This window comes from Gopherus evgoodei, chromosome 2 (assembly GCF_007399415.2).
Source record: "Gopherus evgoodei ecotype Sinaloan lineage chromosome 2, rGopEvg1_v1.p, whole genome shotgun sequence".
In the NCBI taxonomy this organism is placed as follows: domain Eukaryota; kingdom Metazoa; phylum Chordata; order Testudines; family Testudinidae; genus Gopherus; species Gopherus evgoodei.
Window position 1 is genome coordinate 261,938,674 of NC_044323.1, and position 24,568 is coordinate 261,963,241.

Genomic DNA, 24,568 nt, shown 5'->3' on the forward strand with positions numbered 1-24,568 from the left:
GCTAAACCCAGGGTTGTGAGTTCAATCCTTGAGGGGGCCATCTAGGGATCTGGGGCAAAAATCAGTACTTGTCCTGCTAGCAAAGGCAGGGGGATGAACTTGATGACCTTGCAAGGTCCCCTCCAGTTCTAGGAAATAGGCATATCTCCAATTATTTATTTAGGTCTTAAGACCTAGACTAGAAGAAACTTTAATGTAATGAGTAGGGCTCTCAAATGATTAAAAAAATTAATCGCTATTAATTGCGCTGTTAAACAGTAAAAGAATACCATTTAAATATTTTTGAATGTTTTCTACATTTTCAAATATACTGATTTCAATTACAACAGAGAATACAAAGTGTATAGCGCTCACTTTATTTTTTTATTACAAATATTTGCACTGTAAAAGAAATAGTATTTTTCAATTCACCTACAAGTACTGCAGTGCAAACTCTATCATGAAAGTTGAACTTACAAATGTACAATTATGTACAAAAAACCCTGCATTCAAAAATAAAACAATGTAAAACCTCCAAGTTCAAACAGTCCGACTTCTTGTTCAGTCAATTGCTCGGACAAGCAAGTTGGTTTACATTTGAAGTAGACAATGCTACCTGCTTTTTGTTTACAAGGTCACCTGAAAGTGAGAACAGGCGTTTGCATGGCACTGTTGTAGCCAGAGTCACAAGATACTTACGTGCCATATGTGCTAAAGATTGATACTTCAACCACCATTCCAGAGGACATACATCCATGCCAATGACAGGTTCTGCTCAATAATGATCCAAAGCAGTGTGGACCGATGCATATTCATTTTCATCATTTGAGTTAGATGCAACCAGCACGCTGATGTTCTTTTTGGGTGATTTGGGTTCTGTAGTTTCCACATCAGAGTGTTACTCTTTTTAGACTTCTGAAAGCATTCTCCAAACTTTGTCGCTCAGATTTTGGAAGGCACTTCAGATTCTTAAATCTTGGGTCGAGTGCTGTCGCAATCTCACATTGATATCTTTGCATTTTGTCAAGTTTGCAGTGAAAGTTGTTCATTTTAAGAACACATGTACTGGGTCATCATATGAGACTGCTACAACAGGAAATATATGACACAATGTGGGTAAAACATAACAAGAGACATACAATTCTCCCCCAAGGAGTTCAGTCACAAATTTAATTAATGCATTATTTTTTTAAATGAGCATCATCAGCATGGAAGCATTTCCTCTAGAATGATGGCCGAGGCATGAAGAGGCACATGAATCTTTAGCGCATTTGGCACATAAATATCTTGCGACGTCAGCTACAACAGTGCCATGCAAACGCCTGTTCTTACTTTCAGGTGACACGGTAATTAAGAAGCGGACAGCATTATCTCCCGTAAATGTAAACGAACGTGTTTCTCTTAATGATTGGCTGAACAAGAAGTAGGACGGAGTGGACTTGGCGGCTTTAAAGTTTTACACTGTTTTGTTTTTGAGTGCAGTTATGTAACAAAAAACCTACATTTGTAAGTTGCACTTTCATGATAGAGAGATTGCACTACAGTACTTGTATGAGGTGAATTGAAAATACTATTTCTTTTATTGCTTTTACAGTGCAAATCAAAAATATAAAGTGAGCATTTGACACCTTGTAATCTGTGTTTTAACTGAAATCAATATATTTAAAAATGCAGAAAAACATCCAAAAATATGTAATAAATTTCAATTGGTGCTCTGTTGTTTAACAGTGTGATTAATTGCAATTAATATTTTTAAGTTAATCACGTGAGTTAACTGCGATTAATCGACAGCCCTAGTAATAAGAAAATATATCAATGGTCCTTATTTGAAACATACCAGCAAAGTAGGCCAATCTGAAGCCTTTCCTAGAGATAGTGTCATCCGAATGAAATCTGATCCAAACATGGTCTTGTGAAGAGATGTATGGTGATGGAATGGAGGAGCCACATGCTCTATAACCTTCCACATTCTTGTAGGTTCCTATTGTTAACCAATCCGAACTGCACCGTCGTGATCCCTGAACATCAAAATCTTGAAAACTGCAAAAGATACAAAAAGAGTCAAACTTTGCTAATAAAGTGGCCATTTTACAAGTTATTTGAGAAATTACTGCCGTTTACTGGTTTGAAGTTGAAAAAACTAAGAAAATGGTCAGTAAGGTCTTATTGCCTTTCTGCAGACAGAATTTTACTATACACTTTGTAATGATGTAACAGAGATGCTCTTTCCCTCACCAGGATCCTAGAAATCCACATGCTTGTAATTCCCCACCCATTCCAAGCTGTTAGGCTATTGCCCCTGAGACTTAGCAACTTCTGTTCAAGACAGAATTTTATTTTTCATTTTAAAAAAGGTTTCAACTCTTCTGGTTGCAAAGATACTTTTTATAGGCCTAATCTCTAATGATTTTGAAATCATATTAAGAGATTTTATTTAAACCAAGTCTCAACATTGTTTCAGTTAAAGCAACTTCCTATAGCTGGACTTGCTAGTGCAGATGGAGCCAAACTGTATGAAAATTATGATTTAAACATGATTTGGCCTGGTCCACACTAGCTGACTGAACTGTGCTAGATCCTAACTACACAAAAATATAGGTGAGCCACGAGACTCGATTACCATGGAGTGGTAGGACTCCCATCCATACATATCTTTGTGCCTAGGCAAAAGTAGGCCAGTGCAGAGAACAAAGCACTAGGCCAGAAATGGCATGGCTAATAAAACGCAGTACATAGATAGAAGAAAGCTAGCACTGAAGTCTAATAAATCTTATAAACCTAGCTCAGAATAAAGATTTTAGGAAACATTTTTGTGGTTGAACAGCTGCATCCACTGTACCCTGCAATTTCATGGCATGCCACTGTAAAAAAAGATTTGGGTAGAAATAAAAGCTCTGAACTGAAACAATTTTAAAAAGACTACATTCTTAGCCAAGTGTTTATTTTGACAGAACCCTCCTTTCTTCCTGGGTCAGCAAGTCTGCACTGGGAACAAACAAAATCTGCAGCTAAAGCAGTTTCATAATCAGCACTGTGGACTGTACACAGTCCCAGTTCTAACTTGATGTTAAAACAAATTTTGATTTCCCTGGAAATTATGGAGGGGTGGGGAGGGTGTGAACTGATAAGTACCTGAACATATGGTATAGAAGACAGGACATTATTTCCTCTATAAACGTACGAGGTATATGAAATAGATATCAAAAAAATAAAAGTAAACCTTGACAAAATTTGTAACGGTTGCCTGTGATTATTTTAGATTTCTATAAGATGAAATCTATCAACATTGCAGCATTTTGGAATTTCCCACGTACCTTTAAAAAAAAAACCTTGACAAAACAGAGTGCTACAGAGAAATTAAAAGCAAACTGAATAAGAAAGAAATCATGACCACTATTATGAACTTTGGTCTAAAAAAACTAAGCCAAAAGAAATTTTTAATGGAAAAGCTGCAGCAACTCTGTCTCTTCAGCACCAATGACTACATTAAAAACGATCAAGTTTTCCATTATAACATACCACTGAATGCAGGCATTCTATCTGACATTTATAAAATTAGCATTCTGTTTATTCTTCTTTTGAGCACTTACATATAGAGCCCTGCGCGGATACAAAATCTGTATCTGCATCTGATCTGCAATCTGTGAAAATCATCCTTGGATAGCCGCATCTGGATACCCGCGGATATAAAGTGGCTATTCATGGATTTGCAGGGCTCTACTTATAGTAAACCCTGAATAACTGTTACATCCAAAACTCCTACCCACTTTTTATGAGAATTTTTCATCAGACTTTCTGAAGTGCGCAGACCAAGACCTTGAGCCATGTGTCAGGTCTTCAGAAGCACTAAGATCCCATTCATGTATCTAAATTAAGTGACCAAATTTTTAAAAAACAACTCAGCGTACAGTAGCCCCACTGCTTTCAATGGTAGCGGCTAGGTACTGCACTCTTGAAAATCTGGGCCTTTGAGAACATTGAGATTGCAGAATTGGGCCCAGATGACAAATGCTACAAACCAAAGTAGAAGTAAAATAGCTGTAGAAAAATATAAAGACAGATCTTGGGGTTAACAGTACAAGTATCGAATTCTGAATAGAGGAGACGGAGAAATATGTAATCCATAGTTAGCAATATGCAATAACTATTCAATACACCAGGGTGGTACAATAGCAAAAATTACCTTATAGTGATGATTTCCCCTGGGTTTGCATGGATATACCAGCTACAGTTGATTTTGGCAGGATATTCAAAAGGCCAGCCTGGACTCGTGATTACCCCACTTGGTGCTCTAATTTGTTCTGGACTATCTCCACAAGCTGAAAGATATTGAAAGCAATTTGACTAACTATACATTTCAAAAACTGGCAAAACAAAAATGAATCAAGGTTTACCAGAAAAAATAAAATAAAAAAAATTCTACTTTCACAGATTAAAATCATTGTATCAGTAGAAAGCAATGACATTAAGTCTGGATAACAACCACCACCACCACCAGTATGGTCCATGAAGGGCATAGCTCAGAATACTTATTCAGAAAGAGGCGTTTCCTGGCATTAAGCATTTTTGACTTCCAATGCATGCTCAGTTATTAATCCCAACATTGGCAAACTTCCTCCATGCCCTTAGTCTTGCTACAAGCAACATATGCCTGCATTTCCCCATCTGTAAAATGGGGATATTACTATCTAGCTGGTAACGGTTGTTACTTGGATTACCCCCACAGGGGACTTTGGTGCAGAGTATGCCATTTTCTCAAATTTGCACTAAAGGATTGGAAAGAGTCTACCTCAACCCTTTTAAGAGCACACCACCACACTCCTCCCTCCTTTGCTCAGAGTTTCTCTTCAATATGAGAACTAGAACATCCCCGAAAATCTGTCTCCTGATGTGCATGGGGTATGCTTTAAGAAAGCAATACTGGCTAAAGTGAGGCATACAGTAATTTGGTAATGCATTATTTCAGTAAAATTAAACTATGGTACTCAGACATTATGCTGAGAGGTGCATTAGGAAAGAGTACAATAATGAAAAAAATTAATAAATAGCTGAAATTCACCTCTGTATGGAGAGCCACCACAAAGCCTGTCCATCAATTAAACCATATTTTGAGGAGTAAGTTGAATTTAAGTAATCTGCACAGTGGTGAATTTTCCTCACGATAGCAAGTGCTTTGAAAGCAAAGTACTGATTGTGCTCAATATTAGAGTCAATGTTTATGGTTGGAAGGGTTCACCAGATGATCCAGTCTGACAGCCTATATATCACATATCAGTAACACACACTGCACCCACACATGAAACCCAAAAAATGAAATTAGGACAAAATATTACAGCCCATAGGAGATAAAAGACTATTAAAGTGCCATAGACAGAGAACAGAGGGGACTGAAGTGCACCAATGCTTGAGGCCACTGTGATGGCAGAAAAATGATTAAGTCTGACAATCCTGGTGAGCAATCTGACCCACAAACTGCAGAGGAAGATTGGGGGGGGGGGATGGGAACACACACACAAGAACACTGCCAGCCAGATCTGGGAGGAAATTCCTTCCCAAATCCACATATTGTGACCAGTTAGACCCTGAGCATGTGAGCAAGAACCAGCCAGACAGGTACCTGAGAGAATGTTTAGTGCCACCTCAGAGTCCTGACCCACCCTGCCCAATGTCCCATCTCCAGCAGTGGTCATCTCTCATTCTCTGATCCTCCAGAAAAAGGAGACCAGTCTCCCCTTGACCCCTCCAAGAGCCATTTGGGGGGATCCATTCCTGACCGCTGCAGGTGGTCACTTGTCAAAAGCTTCCTTTTAATTGCATTTACCTCTGGGACTCATTCTACCTCTGGACTGTAGTGACTACATAAAACATGTCAGCTTTGCTCTCATGATCCAGGTAGCCACTATACATAATTATACCCCATAATTTAGTCATGTTTTTCTCTATACCAATTTTGCTAACTTTTGCAATGTTATTGCAAATCTGGCTACACAGTTTTTTCTTTAAGACCTAGCCAAAGACATTTGAGCATTCCAGAAGCTCAGCTTTCATTTTCAACAGTTCATTATTCTCCGGTTGCAGAGCTGGTTCAAAAAGCAGAAGGCACATGGAGAATTTATTACTCCTAATCTCTCAATTTTTCAGACAATTTTTTGTTTTTTGAATGTTTGGGATTGGCAATATTACTATAATTTCACCCCATATATTCCCCCACACTAGAGGTTTATAATTAAATAGATGAGTTATACAGAGGTGCCATACTTATGGTACACATCATAAGATTGGTGAAAAAAGCAAATATCAAAATAAAGAAATGTCTTTTTATTCATTATTCAATAAATTGTTCACTTAGTAAAAGTTAATTGATTTAGTTTCCAGTAAACCCCATAGGTGGTGCTCTTACCCCATTATACTTTAGAAATGCAGTTAACATTCCACGTGCTAACATTGAAATACACACTGTTTGTGTTTGATACTCATGTTCCTGACAAGAATCAGACTCAATGAATAGCAAGAAAATTTATAAGAAGTTTACCATTTTCCTTGAATATCCTATTAACATGAACAAAAAGACCACCGAGTAAGAGATAAAAAATGCATCTAAAGCATTTTAAATGAAACGTTATTCTAGACAAGTACTTCATTGCTGACAAAATACAGATCTTAACTAAAATAGTATATTTCAAGCGAAATACCCACAATAAGAAAATCCATCTGGTTTTGCATGTTTCCAACCTGACATATAAATCTTTGCTATATGATGCATTTTAAGAAACATTTAAATTTGCTTACATATATAATATCAGGGCAAGTGAAACATTATTAGAACCTCAAAATAGCCACCAAAACCTCTGTCATCAAATTTATGAAGCTGAACTTTCTAAAACCCTATATTCATTACAAGATGTACTAAAACATTCATTAAGAAAAGGTTGTCCCAAAAAACAGGCAATAGCCGTAGATCTAAGAAACTAAGTCTTACAACCTCTTCCCATTCGCGATACAATGTTCCCCTGTACCAAACTCCCCAACCACCCACAACCAACCTCTCCCAGCCATTTGATAAAGAAATTAAATTGTAACAGTAAGTCATCTGTGCAAATGATGGCACCAAAACCAATTTTCACTAGTTATGCAAGTTTAAAAAAAAACAAAAACATCTACATGAAAATTCTGTTAGTTTAGTATTATCAGTAAGAAAGCTGCAGTATTTATTAGCTATATAACCAACAAATTCCACAGACCAGTATTACTATAAGGCCTTGTAACATGGCAAAATATTGTTTCAATGCCTTAAAAGCATGTACATTGGAGCATGTTATGCCTACTGTGCATGAGTAGGGCTCTACCAAATTCACAGCCATGGAAAACACATCACGGACCATGAAATCTGGTCTTTTATGTGCTTTTCCTTATACAACACACATTTCATGGGAAAGACCTGTGTTTCTCAAATTGAGGGTCCAGACTCGAGAGTTGCAAAGGGCGGGGGGTTGTCGTAAGGTTATTTTAAGGGGGCCACTCTATTGCCACCCTTACTTCAGAGCTGAGCAACTGGAGAGCAGGAGCCGTTGGCCCGGTGCCCGGCTCTGAAGGCAGCACCCCATTAGCAGCAGCGTAGAAGTAAGGGTGAAAATACCATACCATGTCACGCTTACTTCTGTGTTGTTGCTTTCAGAGCTAGGTGGTTGGAGAGTGTCGGCTCCCATCCAGCAGCCGCTACTTTCCAACTACACAGCCCTAAAGGCAGTGCCGCCGCCAGCAGCAGTGCAAAAGTAAGGGTAGCAGAACCATAACCCCACCCCCCCCCACAGTAACCTTGAGATCCCCCTCCCCCACACACAGAGCTCCTTTTTGGATCACAAGCCCTACAATTACAATACCACGAAATTTCAGATTTAAATAGATGTAAATGAAATTTATGATTTTTAAAATCCTATGAACATGAAATTGACCAAAATGGACTGTGAATTTGGTAAGGATTAATGCAATCTTGGATGCATAAAGAGGGGAATCTCAATTAAAACATACGAATGGCCATACTAGGTCAAGAACAATGGTCCACCTAGTCCAGCATCCTGTCTTCTGACAGTGGCCAATGCCAAATTAATCAGAGCGAATGAACAGAACAGAGCAATAATCGAGTGATCCATCCTATGTCACCCAGTCCCAGCATCTGGCAGTCAGAGGCTTAGGGTATATCTACATTGCAATTAAAAACCCATGACTCAGGCTAAAGGGCTGTTTAACCACAGTGTAGATGTTTGGGCTTAAGGCTGGCTCCAGGACCCTGAGAGGTGGGAGGGTCCTAGAGCCAAGGCTCCAGCCCAAGCCTGAATGTTGACACTGGAATTAAACCATCCCTCAGACAAAGTCAGCTGGCACAGACCAGCAGCGGGAGTCTAACTGCGGGAGTCTAAGGAGTGTAGACATATCCTTAAGGATATTAGAGTATGCAGCTGTGTCCCTGACCATCTTGGCTAATAACCACTGATAGACATATCCTCCATGAAATTATCTAATTATTTTTTAAAACACACTTAAACTTTTGACCTTCAACAAGTTCCACAGGTTGACTGTGTTGTGTGAAGTACTTCCTTTTGTTTGTTTTAAACCTGCTTTCTATTAATTTAATTAGCTGACCTTCTGTTTATTGTGTTATGTGAGGGGGTAAAGACTTCCTTATTTACTTTCTCCATACCATTCATGATTTTATAAACCTCTCATATCTCCCCTTAGTCCTCTCTTTTCCAAGATGAACAGTCCCAGTCTTTTTACCCTCTTCTCATACGGAAACTGTTCTATTCCCTTAATTATTTTTGTTGCCCTTTTCTGTACCTTTTCCCATTTTAAGTGGTTTTTTTTTTCAGATGGGGTGACCAGAACTGAATGTAGTATTGAAGGAGTGAGCATACCATGGCTTTATATAATAACATTATATTATCTATCCTTTTCCTAATGGTTCCTAACATTCTCTTAGTTTTCTTGACTGCCACTGAACATTGAGCAGATGTTTTTGGAGAACAAGCCACAATGATACTGATTTCTTTCTTGAGTGGTTACAGTTAATTTAAATCCCCTCATTTTGTATATATAGTTGGGCGTATGTATTACTTTGCATTTATCAATACAGAATTTCATCTGCTAATTTGTTGCCTAGTCACTCAATTTGGTGAGACACCTTTGCAATTCTTCATAGTCTGCTTTGGACTTGACTATCTTGAGTAATTTTGTATCAACTGCAAAACTCTGCCACCTCACTGTTCACCTTTTTCCAGATCATTTATGAATGTACTTTGAACAGCAATGGTCCTGGTACAGATCCTTGGGGAACACAGCTATTTACCCCTCCCCTCTGTGAAAGCTATCATTTATTCCTACCCTCTGTTTCTTCTCTTTTACCCAGTTACTGATCCATGAGAGAATCTTCCCTCTTATCCCAGGACTGCTTACTTTGCTTAAGAGTCTTTGGGTGGGATCTTGTCAACTGATTTATGAAAGTCCAGGTACAGTATACCCCTCGTCCATGTTTGTTGACTCCCTCAAAGAATTCTAATAGATTGGTGAAGCATACTTTCCTTTTACAAAACTCATGTTGACTTTTCCCCCAACAAATCATGTTCAGTTGGGTGTATGATGATTCTGTTCTTTACTAATGTTCTCTACATTATGCACTGATGAGACTGGTGCTAGAATACTGTGTCCAGTTCTGGTATCCACAATTCAAGAAGGATATTGATAAAATGGAGTGGATTCAGATAAAAAACATATTAGAATAATTTAAGAATTGGAAAACATGTCTTATAGCGGTAGACTTAAAGAGCTCAATCTATATGAGGGGCAAATGTTGGATATTGGGACCTTCAATCAAGGTTTAACAAGATCCAATGGCTGAAGCTAGACAAATTCAGACTAGAAATACAGCTTACATTTTTAACAGGGTAATTAACCATTGGAACAATTCACCAAGGGTTGTGGTGCATTCCACATCACTGGCAATTTAAAAACCAAATTTGATGTTTTTCCTAAAAGATATGCTCTAGGAATGATTTTGGGGGAGTTCTAGGGAGCCTGCATTATACAGAAGATCAGATGAGATTATCACAATAGACCCCCTTCCATCTTTGGAATCTCTGAACAGATCTATGCATCTATTCTCAAGAACAAATGTAAACAAAAACTTTCAAAGCAGCAGAGAGGGCTGTGAAATCAGGATTATTAACTGTACAATGGGTGTGCTTCAAAAAAAAAACCAAAAAACAAAAAAAACCCTACCATTCTGAAAGGGAATAAAGATTACAAAAATCTCTTCTTACAATGGGAGAATTTCACTAAGGGAAAAAACGAATTTTTCAAAGTGATATACAATTTTAAGGGCAGCTACTGTACCAAAGAAAGATATTAAATGGCAGGAACAAAGACATGCTCTTTTTTTAAACACAAGTAACTAAATTCTAAATATTATACTTTTGGGTAGAAAAAATAGGCGTATTAAATTCTCTTAAAGAAAATATTTTAATAAATACTTTACTGAGGCCTTGGTGATGACAATAAGGGTATTTACAAGAGCTCCTATAATAGACAGACTGGATCTTTCCTGCTTCCCATCCCCTTTTCTGTGTGCACCTATGACTGCCGCTAATGGTAGTTACCCCAGAGCAGGATGTGTGGAAGAACATTACTTCATTCATCCACACTTCAAAGTTAATTTGGATTAAGGCAGAGTGTGAATTTAAAAAGCAACAGCTGTTACTGAATAACTCCAGATATAGACAAGCCCTGAACACCTCTTCATGTGGCTATGAACATGTGAATGAGAGTGAAGTAAAGAAATGTAACTGAAACAGTTACACTTAGTACACACAGTGCAGAAAATAAATTGGTAAGAGGGAATATTTTTTACCCATAACAGCTTTTTGGTTTTAGATGACTTGAGATGTTATCTGTAACTACACTGGATACAAAGTTTTCGTACAAATACAATTTTCAGGCTGACACTGCCCCTTTAAGTAAGTGACTGTGTGGCTTAAAGGATGGTAAAAAAACAAGGGTTTAGGATTATAGGACAAGGAACCAGCTTTCTGGGCATTTGTGTGAATTAAGAAAAAAACAGCAGGAGGGAATGAGCTGAGCAAGATACGGGACAAGAAAAGGAGAGATACTGGCAACTGTATTAGGTTATGGTTAGAGGGGGCAATATATTATAAAATATATGTAAGCGCATGAGGTTACATTTGTCCCATACAGTTGTCGATACACTGCCATGGAAGTTGGATAGCTTTTTTTCAGGTTCCCTTATCCCAGTGGTTCCCAACATTTTTGTGTAGTTTCCCTTCCTTATAACCCACTAGTGGATGGCTGTCCTCCACCCCACCACTCCTAGCACCTTTGCTACCACCTTTCATTTTTCCTGTCATTTATCTCCTGCTGTTTTTGCCCCTCCTTCTTGTAAATATAAGGCTACCTTCTGCTTAGGTTGAAGGTGCCCCATGGGCCACACTGTGCTCTGATGACTGAAGTAATTTGCTGTAAGACAAGCTGGATAGGATGGGCTGCTGCCATAGTCTGCATCCCTGCACATATGGACTACTGCTATGGGTAGCTTTAAGTACACATTATAGGGTCAAGCAGCTTTCCCCATTTCCACAACTACCATCCTCTGCTCCATGCTTCCCCCACATCCCCAATCCATAGAAGTCTACCATCTCCCCAGGTCAGGAATCACTTTAAACCATTAGTAGAGTGCCTGAGGTGAATGAAGAAGAGAAGCAAAGAAAGAGTTACTGGAAACATCATGATACATTAGCTTTGCAAGAACCAATATCAAAATAGTAAAGAAAAACAAAGCTAAACTTACCTAGCAAGAACTAGAGAAGTAAACTTATCTGATGTAACAATGAGCAACATTTCAGGGAAAACAGATATCACAAGAGCAAGCGATAGCAGATTATGGATTTATCTTTATAATAATAGAAGAAGTTTAGTTAAAAAGATAAAGATATTAGCTACAAGTGTGAACCAGGAGAAGATCAAATATGTTTGCATTATACTAGACACAGTAAGGCTATGGATGCAGCTGAGTAAGAAATGTGAAGGGATTTAAAGTGTTTTATAGCAAAAACAGAACAGAAGACCAAGACTGTGGTAGAGTTCAAAGAAAAAATTGGGAGGATTCAGTGCCCCTCCCCCCTACTTTTTTTTTTGGGGGGGGGGGGAGAATCATCAGAAATTGTTGACTCAGATTTAATAGGATTGTTAAAGTGGGAAAGGAGCCAGAAAAAAGTGTCTTTAGGAGGATATTTACCAGCCTCTAGAACAGGCTGAAAAAAACTTCAGCTGAAATGCTGGAGGAGACAGCTAAAACACTGGCCACCATCTGCACTGCAAAACTGACAATGTTCTCAAACAATGTTTATAAACAAGGCACATTGAGAATGATTTAAAAAAACAACATTTTTTTAAAAAATACCAATACAGAGAGATGTTAAAACTGTACAAGCTGAGGTTATTTGGGCTTTGTAAAAACGAAAGTAAATTCAATTTCACAATAAAGATGGGTCTGATATGTAAAGCCTCCAGCTCAATCCTGTAGAATGAGATTGTGAAATCTGTAACTTTTCAATCATTGTTAGTATGACCATTAGGTTCTGTAACCTTTTGCAAACTTTGTAATTTCAGTTATTGTTAGCATAGCCTTTTAAATTTTGTAACTTGCTAGCTTTGTAACCTTTTCAGTTACCACTTGTATAAACCTCCAAGCTTTGCAATATTCCATCAGGCAATCAGAGAGAGTGTGAACAATGGAGTGTGTGGGACTGCAAGGAGAAAAGAGCCAGGTGTGTCTGATGTAATCTGCCCTGAGAAGGCAATCATGGGGTGCTGTAAAGAAAAGAAGAACCTAGTATGCATGAAAGGAACGAGGCCTGGGAATGCTTCTCGGTGACGGACACAGAAGAGAAACTCTGTGTACGTGACAGGAGCCACCTAGTTCCAATAAAAGGAAGAAGGCATGCACACAAACCCCTGGTTTCTTGATCTGCTTGCTAGCTCAGATTTGGAACTGCAGACGGACAACCAGATCTACTATGTTTTGGCTTCTCAGCTTCCTCTGCTGTCTCCGGTAACTCTCCGCCTGTGAGAGTGTGTGGGAGCATGAGGGTACAAATGCAATGAATGTGTGCGGTGCATGAATAAGTTCCATCCCTTTTCTGTTTAATCTGATAGCGGCATTTAATAAAACCAATACAAGTGTAACCCTGGGTTGGTTTCTAGGGAAACTGAGGTATCAAGTCTGTAAAGGGTCACCATTATCAGCTTGTATCACATGCATCTGACAAAGTGAGTATTCACCCATGAAAGCTCCAATACATTTGTTAGTCTATAAGGTGCCACAGAACACTCTGCCACTTTTACAGATCCAGACTAACATGGCTACCCCTCTGATAATTATCAGCTTGCAATCTAGACAATTTAAAAAAAAAACTGTACAGAATTTTGTAGGGACTACATCTACCCCCTTCCAATGTGTGTGCTTCTATAAGGACATTTATAAATTTAAAAAATATATTTCTTTCACATGTTGCCATGTGAATGACTCACACAAATGGGGTGAGGGGGGAACTCAGTCATCACTCGGAATAAGATAACAATATTAACTATATTGTACAAAATACATTTTCAAAGAAGCATATGAACAAGTTGAAATACTGAAAAAAAAAAAAAACAAAAAAAAAAAAACTCCCCAGTCTTTCAGTAAGTACTTATTTACCAAAGGTGTTATTTACTGAAGAAATGCCCCTTGAAGAATTCCAGACTGGCACTTCTCTCCCCCACCTGGATATTTTTGAAGGTCCAAACACTGGTTACACTAGTGGCTGCTGACACGCAAAAAAAATGCTCATACAAGAACACAATATGATTCTTTTAAACTATGCTGAAAAAGCTATGCTCATTTATATTAAGGAGCAAGTGCTAGTCTGACATACATAACCTGTTATTAACAAAAACACCAGGGATCATGGTATTTTATGCTATTAAAGCATAGCTTAGTAACAGTTTTAGAATACCAGCATCAGAAGTCTACAGATTAAGTCAAGACAGCCATTTCATTCTAAACCCCTCTTCAATCATAATTTTCTGAAAAAAAGTTTCACGCTTGTTTTTTTTCCAAAGTTAAGTTTAAAGTTGAATTTGAAAAGATCAAAGGGCAAAAGCCTTTGTCCACCAGTTGCAAATGTTTTAAAACAAGTTTTCTGGCTTTAAGGAAGCTGCTTTGTCTTTTTCAAATTTCCTAATAAAATTACTTTGTTTTGACTCACTGGTGTATGTAATCCTCAATGAGGAACAATAAATCTGGGGGGAGAAGTTTTGAAAATACAATCGTAGTTGTTTGAAAGGCAGATATTGTACATGTGCAGTATGTCCTTATCCTCACTGATTTAAGTGCATACTTCAAGCATCTGCAGTATAAGGCATGGACCATTTAAAAACAGGGTACAGATGATCAATTGGCAGTTTTCTTCTCTTCAGAACTTATTCTTTAATTCACCTCCATTCTTTTCCTTTTAATCATTACATTATATTGCAAAACAATCTGAGATAAATGTGCAGAAAGCATGTCAATGGCAAGGAAACTAAAAAAAAAATCTGCAGTGAAAAATCTCCATCATGCACATTTAGGAGAAAGAAGGTAATAGGTAAATTAAAGTATTTATTTATTGTTTCCAGCTGGGAATACACATATTTGGAAACTGACATTCACAAAAATTAAGAATCATATTGCTCTCTTACTCCTCAGGAGCTGGAGGCCCCTTAGGGCAGGGGCGGGCAAACTTTTTGGCCTGAAGGCTGCATCGGGTTTCGTAAATTGTATGGAGGGCCAGTTAGGGGAGGGGGGTTGTGGGCCTGCCCCACCTCCTATATCCCCCTCCCCCCCGCTTCCTGTCCTCTGATCATCCCTGGACATCCACCATCCCATCCAACCCCTCCTCTCATTCCTGACAGCCCCCCCCCCCCCCCGGAGCCCCTACCCCATCTAAACACCCCTTCTCCCTGTCCCCTGACTACCCCATCCAACCCCCCCCTCCTTCCTGACTGCCTCCCCGGAACTCCTACCCTCATTCAACCCCTTTTTCCCCCTCAACTACCCCAAACCCTATCCACACCCCCACCTCCAACCACCACCCTGAACTCCCCTTCCCTTTATCCAACCCCTCCTGCTCCATGCCCCCTTACCGCGCTGCCTGGAGCACCGGTAGCTGGCGGCGCTACAGCCACCGCACCCAGCTGAAGCCGGGTCACGCCGCCACTGCTGCCACCACCACCACAGCCCAAGGAGCTCACAGCCCTGCCACCCAGAGCATTGTGCCGGTGGCAGAGCAAGTGAGCTGAGACTGCGGGGGAGGGAGGACAGTGGGGGAGGGAGGACAGCAGGGGCTAGCCGTAGTTTGCTCACCTCTGCCTTAGGGTATGTCTATACTGCAATTAAACATCCATGGCTGGCCCATGCAGCTGACTTGGGCTGTCTAATTGTGGGGTAGATGTTCGGGCTCAGCATGCAGCCCAAGCACTGGGATCCTCCCGTCTCACAGAGTCCTATAGCCCATGCTCCAACCCTAGCCCGAAACATCTATTCCACAATTAGACAGCCCCTTAACCCAAGCCCATGTCAGCTGGCACACGAGGGTTTTTAATTGCAGTGTAGACGTACCCTTACAGTCTGCACTAACACCACGGAGACAGTTGTGTTATTCCCTTTTCCTAGCACAGCTCAGATCACCCCCTGCATTGGCTCAGCAGCGCTGGTCAGATTGTTAGGGGACTAACCCAAGACTCCACCACTTTCTACCCATCCATACATGAAAATGGGTAGCAGCAGGTGCTTTCACCCCCTGAATTGTGACACATGATGCAGGTTGTCACAAGAAGAAAAGGAATGAGGTCCTGGATTTCTTCTCCTGGAAGTTAACAAAAAATTGTGGCATGAGATTTCACATTTTGTAAGACTGGGTCCACCCCATTTTCAACAATGACTATACACAAGAGCTGTAAACTTCTGTGCTATTTATTATTTATACAGTGCCATAAACATGCATAGCACTCTACTACTTTGCATACCAATTCTGAGGAAATTGATGATGCAGCAGCACCAGGACAGACAGACAAAGGTCTACTGTAATTTGAACTTAACAAGTCATCACCTGACAAGCAATAGGAATAAAATAAGTAGTATGATGGATAGGGTCAACTGATCAGAAACGTACCTAAAGAAAAATGTATTTTCATATAAAATGAGAAGCCTAATCACATGACACTATATCACAATTAAAAAAAACAAAAACCCACCAAGGAATAGTGTTTTCAAATTTTGTAAACTCTTTCACTGAGCAAAACCTGAGTTTACATCCTGGCCTCCATTCTCAAAAGACAATTTGGAAAAGGTGCTGGTTCTCAGGAACAAATGTGAGCTTCTCCATGAGATTATAGGAGCTAGATCTCTTCACCCTCAATTTTACCAGGCTCTGAGGATGCTCTTTGAAGTCTCCCATAAGTAATTTGTGATGGGGTGGGCATACCCCACACTAGACAAGAAAGGTTTAATCCTGTACTATGGGCAGAGGAAGTCCCGTCCCTCAGACCCTGCCGGGCATGCTCCAACTAATGTGTTAGTATAAAGGAGAGCAGTTTACCTCAGTCTGGACTGGCCACTGATGAGGAAGCGTGTTCAGTGGATGATCCAGGCCAGGAGTAGCTACAGCCCTTGACAGTGGGAACCAAAGAACTCGGGTACCAGACCAGAGACCTGCTAGCTATAGTTGACTAGTGGGAGTTCGACTTTCAGGGATCTACCCGGAGACCTGGATGATAGCTTCTAGAACCACAGTAGGAAGTAGCCCAGGGAGGCAGAGTAAATGGTATCTCCCATTCATATAAAGTCAGTTGTGTTGTGGTTGGAACTCGGCTGACTGGGTGATGAATGTACGTGCCCCAGAGAGCTGGTGGCAGCCCCTGACTCTGGCCACTTCCCTGTGCAGCCCTGCACCCAAGGGCTGCTATATTGATTCTGGCAACTAGGCTGCGTAGCCCTGAACCCCAGGGCAGCCACTCCGACTCTTACCATTGCGCTGCACTGTTTTGAGCCCAGGACAGTCTGATAGACTGTAACCAAGGTGCCACCACAACCTCACTCCACCTCAAAGGGGCATGGGGTGTGCATACACTGCACCACCACTGCTTTGGGCAGATGTGCCAGAAAGTGTGGGATAGATACCAAGAAGGAACTATAATGGAAACTGTGCAGTACTGCAAAGAGATGGTTGCAAGGTAAAACTGCACCCCAAACAGCCAATTTGCACTACTGGTCCTTACATAAGTGTTATCTCATCTGTATGTTTACCAGTGGCTTAATTCTCTAGAGTACAAATATCCTAAATATACTTATAAGCCATGCAAAACTCTGCTCACAGCCCACCTGACAGTTTTTCAATCTATTAGCCTGTCATAAACAGATAGCTAAGGGTTAATGTCTCTTTCACCTGGAAAGGAATAACCTGAAACACCTGACCAGAGGACCAATCAGGAAACTGGGTGGAGGGAAGTTTTGGGTGTGAGTTCTTTGTCTTATGTCTGACCCTCTCGGCTATGAGAGTGATTTTTCTATCTCCTGGCTTTCTAATCTTCTGTTTCCAAGTTGTAAGTACAAAGATAGTAAAACAATAAGGTTTATATTGTTTTCTTTTGTATTTACATGTGTCTAGTTGCTGGAATGTGTTAAATTGTATTCTTTTTGGATAAGGCTGTTTATTCATTTTTTTTCTTTTAAGCAAATATGACCCTGTATTTGTCACCTTAGTACAGAGAGACCATTTTTATGTCATTTTCTTTCTTTTTATATAAAGCTTTCTTTTTAAGACCTGTTGGAGTTTTTCTTTAGTGGGAACTCCAGGAAATTGAGTCTGCAGCTCACCAGGGAATTGGTGGGAGGAAGAAGTCAGGGGAAAAAAATCTCTTTGTGTTAGATTTACTAGCCTGACTTTGCATACCCTCTGGGTGAGGGGGGGAAGAGAGATTAGCTCTCTTGTGTTACTTGTGTTTTCCAGGACTGGAAACAGGGAGGGTGGAGTCCCTCTGTTTAGATTCACGGAGCTTGCTTCTGTGTATCTCTCCAGGAACCCAGGGAGGGAACACCTGGAGGGGAGGAAGGGGAAGGGAAATGGTTTATTCCCCTTTGTTGTGAGACTCAAGGAATCTGAGTTTGGCGGTCCCCTAGGGAAGGTTTTGGGGGAGACCACAGTGACCTAGGCACTGTAAAAATCCCTGGCTGGTGACAGCGTTATCAGGTCCAAGCTGGTAACTAAGCTTGGAGGTTTTCATGCTAACACCCATATTTTGGACGCTAAGGTCCAGATCTGGGAAAAATGTTATGACATAGCCTTTTATGAAGATTGAATGAAGATTACTTGAGTGTCATCTAGTCCTTTGTGGACATTTGTCCACACCTCAAACACACAATTCAGCATGAATGGTAGTTACTCCTCAGGAAAGACCCAAGAACTATAATAATTAGATGGCAGGATTGTGGTATAGTATATTGGCAAGGGAGTGTAGCAACCCTTTAGCACTGCTTGTCCACACTATGGTCTGTATTATACCAGCATCTATCAGTTCCTCAATTTCATGAGCTGCAAATTTTTCTTCCTTTTTATTAAAGAAACTGTGCAGTCAAGTGAACAGTAGTTTCAGGTACTGTGTCAATCTAATCAAGCAAAATGTATAACTTCTGGATTTGTCATTCTTTGATAGCAAGAGTGTCCAAAATTACATTTCAATAAATTTCATTTCACAAAAAAACTTTGCTATGGAAAGAAAATATCAATTCAACTTAAACCAACTTTACTCTTAGTTCAATGTTTGTACGGAAAAATAATTAAGCAGTCCACTTAGAAAAGCATAATCTGTTCATGAGCATGCAGGTATCAATTTTATCTTATGAGAATTTTTCCATGTTCCAGTTGCTTCATTCCTTATTACATGCTGCAAAAGGCAGTAATAATTTTTATAGCCAAATATCTCTTCTTAAGATACCAGGTGGCTTTCAATATTTACCATTTAAGTCATGCATGAAATTTAAACATTACAAAAAATGACTTACCAGTTGATACTCCTGAAATATGCACATTTTCAGAATGTTCTGCAAGAGCACCATTTCCTAAAATTAAACATAATGAATAAACTAATTTCCAAGATAAAATTTGTAAAAATTCTTCAGATACCTTTCTATAGAAAAGAGAAAGAACAAGCTGAGCTGCTTTGATTAATATTCAATATTTGAGATCCTAGGCTTCTTCTACAACACCACCTTTGAGAGAGATTAGAAAAACACAACTATTGTACAATTATGAGGAAAACAATGCACTTTTATCAGTCTGTATGGAGTGGTTGAATAAACTGGAAAATTAGGGAGGGAGAACCCGGTAAGTTTTTGGGTTTTGAGAAATTCCCGTACATTAAAAAAAAGGATTTGGATTTCCTGCAACACTTTTGCTTTATTTCAATCGTTTTGTTTTTCAGGGGAAGTTAGTTTAATGAGCCTTTTTTTTAAACAGAGAAACAAAAAGGAAAGCAATTGTTATGCAAACAAAGACATCCGTGAGAGATAACTTTGCTAATGAATGCTGCCTGCTCATCTATCCAAGAAGATAAATTTCGATCTAACCAGTGACTAGACACCAATGTGCACTGCAAATTAAATGTGCCATGCAAAGACTGTATGAAAAAAACTGTTATTAAAAACTGAGGGCCAAGAAAAAAGGATATTTTTATTGCCAGCCACTGCTCTGCAACATTATGTTACAAGTTTAAGTTAAAGTTTCTCGGATAGAATTTGTTCCTCTCCATGTTGGGTTTTTTTGCATTTGTTCATTTCATCCCATTTTATGTACATATTTATTTTTTTTTGTTTCTACTCCTCTGATTCTTTGTGCATTTCTCCCTGCTGCACATGAACTTTCACTCTCCCTTTCTTTCAGCTGCAATTTTTGTTAACCTTTACAATTGTTTTTGGAGCCTTCTAACAATCAAACATACCTATGAAGCAGCCCATTTACCATACGTGAAGTTGCAGATCATGCAAGACAGCTGTTTTGATGAATGGTGTGCACTGATCAGATAAAGGAACCTATAGCTTGAACCAAACCAGTAAGACAGTTTTGCAGCCACAAACAGGACTCAACACCAAAAAGATCTGGCTGAGTTCTTAATTCAGAATCTACGTTGCGGGGAGGAGTGGAAGGGGAGGGGAAGAGATGGGCAGAAGGGTTCTTCTAGTCAACTACTGGAAAAATATATAAAAAAGTAACAAGACAAAGTATGAGGAGAAAGTATGTGTTTCTGAAGATTCTAACATAAATTGGAAAGCCTATGGCCAAGAACACATCTCGGTGCTCAACAGCTGTGTTTAGTAGTTACAAAAAAATGCTTCCTGTGTGATAGCAAAGGAACACCAAAGATGGAGACTATTTTTTCACTCACTTCCCAAGAAAACTGCACAATCATGTATTAAAAACTCTATTAATAACTAGAGCTGGGATGAAAAAACACTGAAAAAAAGAATTTCTAAGTTGTTTCCATTTCTCAGTATTTGAAAAGGATCCATTTTCCATTTTTTTCCCTAAAGTTTGTGAATTTTATTGGAAAGGTTACTAAAATTTCAATATTTTTATAGTTTAATAACATTTGTAATATTTTTCAAGGAATACTAGCAAAATCCAAAGATCTCTAAATTGAGTGTGTTTGGGTTTTTTTAAAGAAACACCATATTACAACAAAAAAAATTAAAAATTTTCAAAGGCTTCATTAATGATGAATAGTTTCAGTCCAGTAAAACAAATACGATTTCCAAAATTGAAAGGAATATCTATACCCATATCCAAAAATTAAATCCACAAATAATTCTTTGCATGGTGTCAAGTATCAGAGGGGTAGCCGTGTTAGTCTGGATCTTTAAAAGCGGCAAAGAGTATTCACCCATGAAAGCTCATGCTCCGATACATTTGTTAGTCTGTAACAGGGGTCCCCAATGCAGCGCCTGCAGGGGCATCTTAATGCGCCTGCGTCCTGGCCCCCGGGAGAGCACCCGCCAAAATGCTGCAGCGGCATTTCGGTGGGGACGCCTCTCGCTGATGCTGCTTGTCAATGGCAAGTGACGTCATCGAGAAGTGTCGCCACCGAAATGTCACCAAAATTCGGCGGCATTTCGGCGGGTGCTCCACCGCTGCAGTGGTCCTTCGGCTGGCGCTCGCCAGCCAAAAAGGTTGGGGACCACTGGTCTATAAGGTGCCACAGAACTCTTTGCCATAATTAATTCTTTATTGACCACGCTACAAGAAAGTTTAAATTTGATGTGTCATATAAGGCTATATTTTAAAGCTGCCTCCATTTTACATAGAGGGAAATCTAGATATTCACATTAAAATAAATGAGGCACAAGAATTTCTTGTAAAGTTTAAAATAACAGTTGGCTTTTCTGAGCCTGTGCTGTAAGCAGCACTCTTGCTTTAAAGTAATGTTACACCTCTACCCCGATATAACATGAATTTGGATATAACGTGGTAAAGCAATGGGCAGCCGTGGGCCCTTTAAAGTGCCGCCCAAGCCCTGCTGCTTTACCGCGTTATATCCAAATTTGTGTGGAGCCCTGGGCCTTTAAAATCCCCGCTCGAGCCCCGCTGCCGGAGCTCCGGCAGTGATTTAAAGGGCCCGGGGCTCCCTGCAGCGGCTGGAGCTCCAGGCACTTTAAATTACCACCAGGGAAGCTGGTTCAGTCCAGCACGGCGTAACGGCTCTTACCAGTACACCGTACCAGACTGGACCCGACAGAACGGTCTCATCTATAAGGCGGTGAGACTTTTTGGCTCCTAAGGACTGCGTTATATCAGAGTAGAGGTGTATTTGTGACATGGTGGTATGGTGGCCCCATGGGAGCACAAACCAACTTTGTCCTCTTCTTCTATTGGTTTAACAATTATTAGAAAAGCATTATTATTAAATAATTAACCTTTTTGTTTTCAATTACAGTGAACTGCAGTAGGGATTATTCAGTGTTTTCATTAGTGTTTTTAAGTAGAGGTAACAAGCATTCTAAATTAAATTTGTAAATGTTATTAAATTTGGAGGCAAAGTGAACAGTTGAACAGATGAAAAGGAATGCATTTACAGAGGTTAGAAATATGGACAGAAAAACCGAAAGGTATTTGTCTGAACTGAAACAAGCCCAAGCTGGGAGAAAAATCATCCAAAACTCATTCAGCGGACAGGAAAGACTTCAGACACAGCAATATCCAGAAGATCTAGACAATAAATGAGCTTGTTTTTCCAATGAGATTGAGAAAGGAAGAAAACCAAAGTAATATACAGGAACATGATGTTACAGACTAAGAAGGTAATAGTTCTGATGAAACCACATCTACAATATCAAAAGCTATTGAAAAGCTGGAAGGAATTTAGAAAACAACAACACAAATCTAAAAAATGTAGTGAGAATGATTTAAGATTAAGAAAGCTATTTATTGCTTACTTAAACTGTCAGGAACAAACAGAAGTGGAAATGTATAATCCTTAAAATAGCTGTACACACCAAGAATGGATAGGATTTGTCAGGACCACACAATAGGGCATAAATTGGAAGTAATGAGGTTAGATCAGGCAGCCTACAGTGTGTTATGTGGGCAGCATCCAATACTACCTGTATAGCCATGAGGATGTCACATGGGGCACAGCTGTGTGCTGATTGGGCCACAAGTTGCCCATGGGCTGCAGGTTGAGAACCACTGGTTCAAGAGAAAACACCATAAACTAAATTAATATCCAAAACAGGGCCTCCTTTCTAACATCTTCCACTCTAAATGAGTCCTTCAGCCCACCAGTTTAACATCAGATAAATGTGATCTCTGTTAATATCAAACAGGCCACCCTCCAAACACCAACACAGGGAAGATCAGGATCTCATTTGGAAGTGGGGGAAAATGTAGTTGTCCAATGGGTCTGAGTAATGGACTCAAAAGGTAGGTATTTTGCTATTATTTTCCTCACCATATACCTGTTTACACATTATATGAAATACCAGTCTTGTGGACCTGACCAGGATACTACATACTTCCTTTTTATTAGGAACTAAAAAAATGTGTACACTTACACCAGATGCCATTTAAGCTTCGTTACTCCCCAAAGCTTAATTAAATCTTTTCAGCAGAGTTCCTTATTTGACCTTAACTACGATGTCAGAATGGCTCTGCCATAAAGTTAATCCACTGCAAAAATCAAGATATTTGATAATAAAATGGTAATTTTCACTAAAAATTAGAATACCAAACATCTTCTTAAATTCCTGAAATTATAGACATTAAAATGGAATTTGAGTAAAAGGGAAGTTATTTGATCAATGAGGTTTCTCATGTTTAGCATTTTTTATTTTTCAGTTTTAAAGAAATACACTTAAAGTTCTCTCTGTTTTAAATCTAATAAAATATTAATTAAAAGTACCACCATCTAAAAAGAGATATGTTTCAGATTAAATGGGCTCTCTGAGCTAAGAGGTGAAAACATTATCTAAAAGTTGTATGATGTGTAAACTTAAGTTTTGAATCCATTTCTAAGTAAGATTTTCACTTCAAGAATGGGGGGAGGGGGAGAATTAATGTCTATTACACTCGTTTCTCAACAAATGTAGTGATTCATCAGCTGTGATGAAAACCACCAGTTAGCCAGAAGAATGAGTAAGTTCTACACAGTACAGTCTGCACCAGGACAATCTCCACTAGAATATATTCTGTTTTAGAACAACTACTTCAAAGTATTTTCCAAGGTTCAAAACACAGTTGTGATCACTTTTACTAGGTCATCAATTTTGGCTGACCAATTAAGATTAATTTCCCGCCACTTTGAAACCTCAACATGATGATTTTTTATTTTCTAATTTGGTTTCTTTATGTCCCTTAGCATCTCAGCTCAGAGAGAGAGAGAGAAAATATATAAAACTCTTCCTACCAGCAGACAGAAAATTGGGGGGGGGGAGGAGAGGGAGGGAGGAAAGCATGCAGTGTCACTTCATAACAGCCTGGTCAAAGAAACAAAAAAGCCCATATGCTCCCCACCCCTAAGTGTTGGAAGGGAACAAATGTATGGGGAAAAAGGCATGTAAAATAGGGTGTAGTTACTACTCAGGATATTTTCCTCACCCAATTCCAAAAGGCATGGAACCATGTATGAAAAAAAGGACAGGAGACGGGGGTAAAGTTGGGAGGAGTCACAGTAAATAGAATGGCTTCACCTACAAGACTGTAGATATACAAGTCTGTGGAAAGTTTATGATGCTTGATGTTTAATTCATTAATGCTTGTAAAGCACCTCAAAATCCTTTGATCAAAGAATATAAAATGCAAGTACTTTACTCCTACGGGAATTCTGCATCACTGCACATGCATAGAATTTATGTTCCCTGGAGATCTGTTTGCTTCCCCGCAGAAAAATGACTTTGTAACAGGGAAGCAACGGGAAGCCACAAGAGCGGTCATTTGACCCTCCCCAGCAATACGTT

General features: G+C 39.4%; 1 protein-coding gene across 3 annotated transcripts in view; it reads right to left on the reverse strand.

Moving 5' to 3' along the window:
* LRP12 (LDL receptor related protein 12) overlaps nucleotides 1–24,568 on the reverse strand; it is a 76,656-nt gene that overhangs the window by 22,635 nt on the left and 29,453 nt on the right. For 2 of the 3 annotated variants that reach the window (XM_030553689.1, XM_030553691.1), the window contains exons 2-4: nucleotides 19,127–19,183; nucleotides 4,163–4,298; nucleotides 1,817–2,019 (exon numbers count right to left, since the gene is read on the reverse strand). In XM_030553689.1, the coding sequence (XP_030409549.1) occupies nucleotides 1,817–2,019; nucleotides 4,163–4,298; nucleotides 19,127–19,183 (396 nt within the window). The remainder of the gene's footprint in view (nucleotides 1–1,816; nucleotides 2,020–4,162; nucleotides 4,299–19,126; nucleotides 19,184–24,568) is intronic. The other variant, XM_030553690.1, reaches the window with a different exon arrangement.